Here is an 11,424-nt window from a genome sequence, read left to right as displayed (position 1 = left end):
CACCACGACAAAAACCGTTCAAGCTATCCAAAATCCATTGGCAATTTAAGTTGTTTAAATGTTTTGGCATCATGTAGACAAAGTTTGGTGTGTATAGTGTTACTCTCCTCTGAGCAGTATGCCTTAATTCAACAACTAAATGTAAAAAAAATCCACATTCAAAATCAAAATAGCTGACTTCCTGTTGATTCGTAGCTGATGACTGTGAATAGAAAGTTGTTCCGTCGTTGATAAGAACAATTTTTTTTACAAGTTTGGTGTCTGTAGCTAAAACTAACCCCCCCACTTTGACAAAAGGTGGCGCTATAGAGTGCCTTTTCCACGCCCTCTTATGAACTTTTGCCAGTGTCTAGTTATCATAAATACTGATATGTGTTCTGAGTTTGATGAAATTCTAGCATGTTATAGGCCTCAAAATCACCTGAGAAGTATTCCAGTTTGACATGTTGCCACGGCAACAATATTTTTTATCTATCCAATTTCCCCCAGCAGATTCATATCGGCTGTGTTTTAACATTATTCTGATGAAGTTTGAAGCAAATCGAGTAAAATTAGATGCTGAATTCAAAGCATTTTGAAAATGACACACTTCCTGCTGCCAGTTTGGTGGCGCTATAACTTTTGACTCCTAATAGTCACATATATGTGATCGACATCATACAATGAATAATCTGATGAAGTTTGATTTGAAATCAGGAAATGTATGTGGATGGTATTAGGACACTTCCTGTTTCTCAATTCTCGCCATAATTTCAACGCCTCGCCACGAGCAAACCGTTCGACGATATCAAAAAATCCCCTGGCAATTTTTCATCCCCAATGTTCTTGAGATCATGTTGACCGAGTTTTGGGTGTAAACGAGTAAAAAACCTATGACAAGTATATCAAATTCCAGAGCATGCGCTTTTTACATAACTCTAAATAGCTGACTTCCTGTTGGGCGGAGCCAATGACATGCAATACGAAAATTGTTCGGCACAATGAGATCTATATGTGTACTGAGTTTCATATGAATATGTGCAAAGTATGTGTGAGCTATACATCAACATTTATGACTGTGTTTCCAGGGGGCGCCATAGAGCCCCTGTGCCACGCCCGGGTCCCAACCTCTGCAGGCTCCTAAAGGGCACAGATTCCAAAGTGTGGCGCAAATTTTCAAGAGTTTTTGAGTATGTTAGGGACCCCAAAAGCCCCCACAACTTTGATCAAAAATGATGAATAATAAACCCTAAATAGCCAACTTCCTGTTGGGCGGAGCCTATGACATGCAGTACGAAAGTTGTTTTGGTTTAATGAGATCTACATGTGTAACCGAGTTCATGTGTCTACGTGCAAGTATGTATGATATTATGGCCCTCAGTATTCCAGGGGCGCTGTAGAGCCCCTGTGCCACGCCCGTGTATCAGTCTCTGCCCGAACCCTAATGGCCGCAGGTTCCAATCTGTGTGCCAATTTTCAAGAGTTTTCGAGCATGTTAAGGACCCCAAAAGCCCCCGTAACGTTAGAAAAAAATAATAATAATAATAATAATAATAAAAAATAATCCTAGGAAAACAATAGGGCTCTCGCCCTCCAGGCTTGAGCCCTAAAAATAATCCTAAGGAAAACAATAGGCCTCTCGCCCTTTGGGCTTGAGCCCTAATAATAATAATAATAATTAAAGCTGCAAGCAGCGATGATCGGGCCCTCGCACCCGGGCTCACGCCAGCAAGCGGCTTCAGTAAAAAAAGCGAACGGCGAGAAATATGCATTTAAAGTCGTAAATATAAGTGGAATATGTCAAAGTCATTTATATGTGCCAATCTTCTTTTTGCCAGCAGGTGGTGCTATCATTTATAATGGAATATTTTCCTTCAGATGTGTTCAGGCCAAGACTCTTATCAAACATTTGAAGTTTGGGGAAGATCGAATATTTTATGCCTGAGTTACAACAACTTCTCTTCCTATGGCGAGACATCAATTTTGTCATGGCGCCATGGACACGACCTTTAACAAAAACTCAAGATAGACTGACCACGAAAAAGACATTAATGTCAAAATATTTCTAGGAGTAGTTTGTCGCAGTGTAAAATATGACACTTCCTGTTGCCAATAGGGGGCACTATATATCTTTGTTGTTCTGTCCTTTCATCTGCTCACTGCATTTGTTAACTGTGGTCTTACAAGTGGTTTTTAAAAGTAAAAATTACTTCAATTTCAGTCTCTTTCAATATAAGTGTTTATATAAATGTTAATTAAAGCTTAGTTAAAATATTTTAATACATTATTAATAATATTTTTTTTTATTACATTTTTATTTTAAAATTAGTTTATGTACTGTGAAAAAACATAAATAATAATATTTTTAATGATAGGAATAACTAACATAAAAAAAGATTAATAAATTATCTGAAAAATAGATTGTTCCTTGTTAGTTCATGTTAGTTAATGCATTAACTAATGTAAACCAAAGAGAGCTTATTCGCACTTTTCATGATCTATAACCATTTTTAAAAATACTTTTATTGATCTATAAACATTTCTGAAATTATTATATAAAACTATATTACCAGTAAAATTCATTAGCTTTTTAAAATACATATTGTTTTACTTTGAAAGAAGTTTTTTTTTTTGCTTTTTTTTTGCTTTGCTAAAGCAGCATGTATCAGAGGACACGTTTTTGATCAAAGTAAAGGAAATGTGCATGCAAGTGGAGAGATTCATGCTCGCACATTATTTTAATGTGTTTTTGCGTAACAATAACATGCTCTCGCTACTGCGTCTGCACCACATACACATACTGTATACACTCTGCAAACAGTGAACCTGTATAATCTATAACAAATCTATTTCAACACCTGAAGCATCGCTACAATGAGCTCTATGACCAATGCATGACAAGAAGACATGCCTAAAAATTCAGCACTCCTGAATATGAGTTTTTCACTTCCAGCCATCGAGGACAATTATATATATCACTCATAAATCATGAAATACCAGATCTATAGTATTTATTAAGATTGATGTGATTTGAAATTGGTAAAATGCACTTGGAAAAAAATGTCATCAGAATATCAACGTGCCTTATTATTATGTACTTTGTGAAAAAGCATTTTTAACAATTTTATTGATCTATAAGCATTTGTAAAATATGTTTGCCTGCATTACAGCTTAGTCTTTATCTGTGAGCTGAACTGTTTTACTGTTAAATCAGCAAGATTGTGTAAATTCAGGTCATGTCATGTCATGTCACAGAATGGCTGTCATAGGTCAGTATCAAATAAGTTTAAAATTATTATCAGAATAAAAAAATATATACAAGTCATCGTGTATGTATTTTTAAAATCTTTTTTTATTTTGCAATTTACATAATTCTTAACCTAATTATATAAAATAATTTTGTCTGAGCCCTACAAATTGTACTAGGTTTTTTTCGTCCCTAAAAATGATAGAAAATGATAGAGAGATTTCTTAAGCTGTAATGATGAAAAAAATCAACAACACACAATTACAGTTTTTTTTTTCTGGTGATTAAAGAGATGTTAACTCTCTCTCTCTCTCCCTATCTCTCTCTCTCTCTCTGTCAGGCAGGTCCTCAAGCACCCCCCCCCCCCCTCCTTTCCCTCACACAGAGAGAATGCCAGAGAGTGAGATCAGATGTCTGACAGTTTTATAATTTTATTTTTAATTTTACAGTGTTGTAAAGTCGTGAAACTATACATATTTCCTCAGAATCGCATGTTCTCTAAATGAAAAATGGTTTTGAAATGTTTGGAAGCTGCAATTTAAAAATACCAGACAATTAATGTTTCCCTTTTTACTGTTATTTCAAAAAATCACCACGGCAAAACCGTTCAAGCTATCCAAAATCCATTCGCAATTTAAGTTCCTCAATGTTTTTTCAACATGTAGACAAAGTTTGGTGTGTATAGTGCACTTCCCCTGTGAGGAGTATGCATTAATTCACAGCCGAATTTGCCAAAAATACATATTCAAATCAAAATAGCTGACTTCCTGTTGGTCGTAGCTTATGACTGTGAATTAGAAAATTGTCCGTCTTGATAAGAACAATTTATGTACCAAGTTTGGTGTCTGTAGCTAAAACTACCCCCCCCACTTTTGACAAAAGGTGGCGCTATAGAGTGCCTCCATCACGTCCTTTTAAAAGCTTATGCCATTGTCTAGATATCATTAATACTGATATGTGTTCTGAGTTTAATGTAAATCTGAGCTTGTTGTCTGCCTCAAAATCACCATAACAGAATATTCAAGTTTGACACGTTGCCATGGCAACACTATATTAGATATCAGTATACCCACAACAGATTTACATCAGCTGTATTTTGTCATTATTCTGATGAAGTTTGAAGCAAATCGAGTAAAAATAAGACGCTGAATTAAAAGAATTTAGAAAATGACACACTTCCTGCTGCCAGTTGGTGGCGCTGTAACTTTGACACCTTATAGTTACATATATGCGAGTAACATATTACAATGAACAAACCGATGAAGTTTGATGAAACTCAGGAAATGTATGCGGATGTTATTAGGCACTTCCTGTTTCAAATTTTGTGCCCTAATTTCAACGCCTCACCACGGGCGAACCGTTCGAGATATCAAAAATCCCCTCGCAATTTTTCATCCTCAATGTCTTGAGATCATGTTCACCAAGTTTTGTGGCGAACGGGTGGAAAACCTCAGAGGAGTATTTCAAATTCCAGAACATGCTTTTTTTGAACAGCCCTGAATAGCTGACTTCCTGTTGGGCGGAGCCTATGACATAGAGCGTGAAAGTTGTTCGGCTCAATGTGATCTATAAGTGTACTGAGTGTCATATAAATACATGCAAGTATGTGTGAGCTATGGTTCAGGATTTTCTGACGGTGTTCCAGGGGGCGCTGTAGAGCCCCTGTGCCACGCCCGGGTTCCAGTCTCTGCGGCAACCTGATGGCCGCAGGTTCCAATGTGTATGCCAATTTTCAAGAGTTTTTGAGTATGTTAAGGCCCCCAAAAACCCCCGGAAGGTTAAAAAAAAAATAAAAATAATAAGAAATATAGCTGCAAGCAGCGATGGCGGGCTCAAGCCACCAATGCCATCGCCACCCCGGTGGCATCAGTTAAACTGTGCCCAGCGGGCACATGCATTCACAATATCCCTCTGGCAGTGAGGTTTTAAAGGATATGGCAGTTAAAGGGTTAATCCGAATCATCTAGACTTTAAAATCACATTCACAGAACATATATATTTAGTAACACTTTACAATAAGATTTCATTTATAAACATTATGTTTACATGAACAATATTTATATAGCATTCATTCATGTCAGTTAATATTCCAAACTTAAACATTAAAACATTGTTTTGTGATTTTTTTCCAAGCACATTTTACCAATTCCAAACCATATCAATCTTAATAACTACCATTATTTTTTATTTAATAATTTATGAGTGTTATACAATAGTCCAGGAAAGCTGGAAGAGAAAAACTCCTTATATTCATGTGCAGAATTATTAGGCATGTTTTCTTTTACAGATGAAATGCACTAAAAAAGAGTTTTAACTCAAACTATTTTAACTCAAAGTCGAAAATTATGAAATACCCATGAGAAATATCAAACACAAATGCAATACAGAAATGGATAAGTTAAGACTTGACCATTGTACAAAAATGCTGACTGGGTCATGAGGTCAGAAAAGAAGAAGAAAAAAAAAACAGGTCAAGAAGAACTGACAAAAAGAATTGCAAAATAATTAGGAATTAATGTGAAGATTAATTTTTAGTCAATTCTGCAAGACAGACTTTTCAGGAAAGGAGGTGGAATAAAAATGAGCTCCTAAATCTTAATCCCGGATTCTGGAAGATATATTCCTCAAACCATCGGACAAGAGGAGGTGGTGCTGGTCCTTCACGAGTCACTCTAATCTGTTCATAAAGCCTATATATAAAGTCTTAATATATAGTATTTCACAATACTTCATGGTATTCTAATTAAATCATTTTTTGGAATCTTAGATCTCTCAGAACCTGACACATTGTAATTCTGAGACTCCAGGAAAGTGGCAGTTCTGTAAAATGTTGGCGCTGGAGACTAAATGCTCCCTGATAGTTTCACACCTAATTCAATTAACACACACACACACACACACACACACACACACACACACATCACCCACGGTGACAGAGGGACAGAGTGACATCAGATGTATGATAGTTTTTTTAATTTTCTGTCATCCATATAGTGTTGTATAGTCATGAAACTATGCATATTTCCTCAGAATGACTTGTCTTCTATGTGTACAATTTTTAAAAGTGTTTAGAAGCTGCACTTTAAAACAATAAAAGACATTTACTGGTTACTTTTTTACTGTTATTTCAAAAAATCACCACGACAAAACCATTCAAGCCATTCAAAATGCATCCGCACCTGTACTGTAAGATACATTCTTTAAACAGTGGTAAAAGAGGATGTGGTGCTGATCCTTCAAGAGTCACTCAAAACTTATCTGTCCATAAAGCCTATAAAGAATTATTCTTAATATACAGTTCACAATACTTCAGCTTGATATTCTAATTAAGTGAGGGTCATTTTATCAGTAAAATACATAAAATTCATATTATTTTTCTTTGAAAGATTTCTATAAATGATTTAAATCATACTTGTTTCTACAATAATTATTTAAAAGTAATCCTATAGCTCCCTCTGGTGGCCATTATAGGTACTAAGAATTGCAAGCTTGATTTATATGTTATGATAGTTTTAATTTTATGCTGGCTCTTGAAAATGATAAAGCTATGAAACTTACTGTGCTTCCTTCAAATGATGACTTCTACGTATATAAAAAATTATGAAGAGTTGGAATTAAAAATGTTAAAGATATAGTAAAATAACTATTGTATTTTTTTATGTTACTTTAATAAATCGCTATGGCCACACCATTTAAGGTATCCTAAACCCTTTCGAAATTTAACATCTTCAGTATATGGCTTCATGTTAAAACAGTTTGGTGTGAACTACTTATGTCTTCTTAGAGGAGAATGAATTCATTTACAGGCTGATTTTATCATAAATCCACAATAACATTTCTGAGTTCTGTATCAATCTGTGTTGTTGTTTGTTTATTTTTATTTTTCATAGGAAGATAACTGACCCTTTACTCTCCTTTTTAATAAATGTGCTTATAAAACCAAGAACAAGCTATTTATAGCTGTATTTATAAACTGCTTACTACTGACTATTAATATTGGGACAAGGCTTTATAAAGCATGAACTGACTATTTACTAATGAGTGCAGTTATTATAAAGTGTTATTAATGCATTTGCTAATCTTAACAAATTAGACATTATTTTACAGTGTTATCAAATCCTTAAATGATTTGTAAGTGTTTTGTAATGATTTTATTGACCTACAAGCATTTGTGAAAGTTCTGCTTGCATTACAGCTTAGTCTTGATCTGTGAGATGAACAGTTTTACTGTTACATCCATGAGATTATGTAAATTCAAATAAATAGCATGTCACAGGATGTCAGAGGTCAGTATCAAATGAGTTTGAAATTATTATCTGCAGCACAAATAAGGTTTTTTAGGATTTTTAAAAAAAAAACCTAAAACTGTCAGAAAAGGATAAGGCCTAAGATTTCTATGTGAGTGGCTAAATTTATTTGTTTTTATAACTATAATGCATAAACTATGAAATTATACAAAATGTATAAAAAAGTACAACAGTTATTGTTTTCCAATGTTTTTTATTTAATTTATTTTTTGGGATTTACATAAAAACAAATTAGCCTACTGCAATCATTCTAAACAGCTTGAATAAAACCTGTTAATATTTATTATAGACCACTATAACTGTGTATAATCTAAGAAACAAGTTTATTATTATTTAAATAAAAGTGTGTACACCAGATAAATTGGACGATAAAGAAATTGCTAACAATAGTATAATAGAGCATGTTTTAGGTTTTTAGGCGTTTAGATGCAGAAATGGACCAATCAAATGTAAAATAAAATGTAATTGATTTAATTAAATATAGATTAATTCTTGTTAGAGCAAAATAATAAATAAATACGTACACACATTAAAAAAGCCGCCAAGATGAATGAGTTTAATTTTTTATATAGATTAAAATTGAAGACAGAAGCAGCTGGTATATGCGGTCACTTAATATTAAAATCCAGTAGATCTACTTCAGATTTATTTCTCAACAGTTTATGTTCACGTGGCTGTTTTCGTTTATATTAGCCAAGCTATTATGTATTTTGAAATAATCTTGTCCGTGATGTGTTCGTTCTTACGACAAAAGGCAGAATCCTGCAGCTCGAGAGATACATGTTATTCTGCCAGTCACGCTTTCAAATAGTCTTGCGCACTTAAACGGGTCACAAACACCTGCATTTAGCTCGTGTTGTGTTATAATGGGTGTATTGTGTGCATTTATGACAATATTTTATTTGAAAAAGCTCTTAAACAAGAATAAATTCATTAGTTTTGAACTTGTGACACTGTGCGCGCTGATCGGAGGCAGTGATTTCAGCCGCGAATATTTCATTTTCACACAAACAGTTCAAAAACATCTGAATTTAGCTCCTGGTGTGTTCTAATTGGTGAATTGTGTAATATCGCTTTAATATTTTAATTTTAAAAGCTATAAAACAAGAATAAACTCGTTTTTTCTGAGCTCGTCATTCCACACGCTCCTGCTCAGAGCGGTGATTCATCTCTCGTGTTTCTCACGTATCACTGACCACACATCAATTATAAATGAGCCCTGACCTGGTAATAATCATATATGTTGGTTTAGCTTGTCAGTGTGAATTAAATCTAAGTATTTATTTGTATTTTAACCGATTTAAAAATGAAACTAAAAGAGAGTCTCCTCCCTTTCAGTCGAATTTCCCTTTAAGGAATTGAACCTGTAGGGGCGCAATTTCTCTCAGACAATGGAAGTCTGAAGCACATATACTCAAACAGAGGGACAGAGTGATATGAGATGTCTGACAGTTTTTTAATTTTCTATTATCCATACAGTGTTGTAAAGTCGTGAAACTATCCATATTTACTCAGAATGACTTTTTTTCTGTATGAAAAAAGGTTTTGAAGTGTTTGGAATTTAAAAATGCAGGAAAATTAATAATTCCAGTTTTACTGTCATTAAAAAAAATCACCACGACAAAACCGTTCAAGCTATCCAAAATCCATTGGCAATTTAAGTTGTTTAAAATGTTTTGGCATCATGTAGACAAAGTTTGGTGTGTATAGTGAGTTTGATGAAATTCTAAGCATGTTATATGCCTCAAAATCACCTGAGAAGTATTCCAGTTTGACATGTTGCCACGCCAACAATTTTTTAGATATCAATATCCCCCTTGCAGATTTATATCGGCTGTGTTTTAACATTATTCTGATGAAGTTTGAAGCAAATCGAGTAATAATAAGATGCTGAATTCAAAGCATTTTGAAAATGACACACTTCCTTCTGCCAGTTGGTGGCGCTATAACTTTGACTCCTAATAGTCACATATATGCGATCGACATCATACAACGAATAATCTGATGAAGTTTGATTAAAATCAGGAAATGTATGTGGACGGTATTAGACACTTCCTGTTTCTCATTTCTCACCATAATTTCAACGCCTCGCCACGAGCAAACCGTTCGAGATATCAAAAATCCCCTGGCAATTTTTCATCCCCAGTGTCTTGAGATCATGTTGACCGAGTTTGGCGGCAATCGAGAAAAAAACCTATGACAAGTATTTCAAATTCCAGAGCATGCGCTTTTTACATAACTCTAAATAGCTGACTTCCTGATGGGCGGAGCCTATGACATGCAATACGAAAGTTGTTTGGTACGATGAGATCTATATGTGTACTGAGTTTCATATGAATATGTGCAAGTATGTGTGAGCTATACATCAACATTTATGACTGTGTTCCAGGGGGGGCCGTAGAGCCCCTGTGCCACGCCCGGGTCCCAGCCTCTGCAGGCTCCTAAAGGCCACAGATTCCAAAGTGTGCGCAAATTTTCAAGAGTTTTTGAGTATGTTAAGGACCCCAAAAGCCCCCACAACTTTGACGAAAAATTTGAATACTAAACCCTAAATAGCCAACTTCCTGTTGGGCGGAGCCTATGATATGCAATACAAAAGTTGTTTGGATTGATGAGATTTATATGTGTACCGAGTTTCATACGTCTACGAGCAAGAATGTATGATATATGGCCCTCCATATTCCAGGGGGCGCTGTAGAGCCCCTGTGCCACGCCCGTGTATCAGTCTCTGCCCGGCCCTAATGGCCGCAGGTTCCAATCTGTGTGCCAATTTTCAAGACTTTTTAAGCACGTTAAGGGCCCCAAAAGCCCCCGAGACGTTGGAAAAAAATAATAATAATAATAATAATAAAAAATAATCCTAAGGAAAACAATAGGCCTCTCGCCCTTTGGGCTTGAGCCCTAAATATAGCTGCAAGCAGCAATAACGGGGCCAAGCACTACAAAAGAAAGCTTCAGACGAATGGCAGGAATGAGTAATTAAGACAGTTTTAAGATGATTTTAGGCAAAATGGCTCGAAAACAATAAACACAACAACCAGTAATAGGATTTATTGGCTTATCACGTGTAAACAATAGGTGGGGCTGTTGCCAAATTAGTTTGAAATGGTCAGTGTGAGGTGACGATAACACATACAAAGTTTGGTGCAAATATGTCAAAGCTTTGCAGAGATACATCCTCAAATGTATTTTGGCACCCTTCCAGCAGCTTCGTTGATGTGCTAAATGAGAACCGTTTCGTATATCGACATGAAATCCATAACATTTTGCCAGCATGGTCTGAACAATGTCCATGTCAAATTTGGTTAAAATTGGACAAACGGTCTAGGAGGAGTTCGAAAAAGTAGGTTTTCAACATTAATCAAAATGGCGGACAGGAAGTTCAACCAATTAAGGAAAACTTTCTATCTTTGTCATCGGCTTGACCCAAGGAATCTATTAAGACCAGCATCATGTCAATAGCCAGATCTATTCAAAAGTTACTAGCCTTTATGTAAATTTAGTTATAACTTTTGACCACTAGGTGGTCAAAATATTTTGAGTACCTTCAGGGGATTGTGTTGTTGGTACATTCTGAGTTTCGTAATATTACACCAATGCATTTGTTTAGTATAGAATTTTATTTCATAAAACTGTATTGAAGTCAATGAGAATTTCATGTTTTGTTCTATTATAGCGCCACCAAGAGGCTCAGTCCCACCATTTTTTTTATGTGTACTCAGAGTGAGCCCATACATATGTGTGTCAATTTTGGTGAAAATATCTCAATTCACTTCAGAGTTATAGACATTTATATGAAAAAGCACGTAAAAAATGACTGACTCTTGACTTTGATTGAATATTACTACACCTTACTATCAATATTTTGGCATTTGGGCATTGGCGTATAGC

The 11,424-nt window shown here is 35.2% G+C and overlaps 1 protein-coding gene across 1 annotated transcript in view; it reads right to left on the bottom strand.

The window, feature by feature from the left end:
- LOC113066371 (THO complex subunit 5 homolog) overlaps positions 1-11,105 on the bottom strand; it is a 28,821-nt gene extending 17,716 nt beyond the window's left edge. The window contains exon 1 of the mRNA XM_026238284.1: positions 11,079-11,105. Within this exon, the coding sequence (XP_026094069.1) occupies positions 11,079-11,105 (27 nt within the window). The remainder of the gene's footprint in view (positions 1-11,078) is intronic.
- Positions 11,106-11,424: the final 319 nt, after the last annotated feature.

The sequence above is a fragment of the Carassius auratus genome, chromosome 50 (assembly GCF_003368295.1).
Source record: "Carassius auratus strain Wakin chromosome 50, ASM336829v1, whole genome shotgun sequence".
Taxonomy (NCBI): Eukaryota; Metazoa; Chordata; class Actinopteri; order Cypriniformes; family Cyprinidae; genus Carassius; species Carassius auratus.
This window is presented reverse-complemented; position numbering and strand designations above follow the sequence as displayed.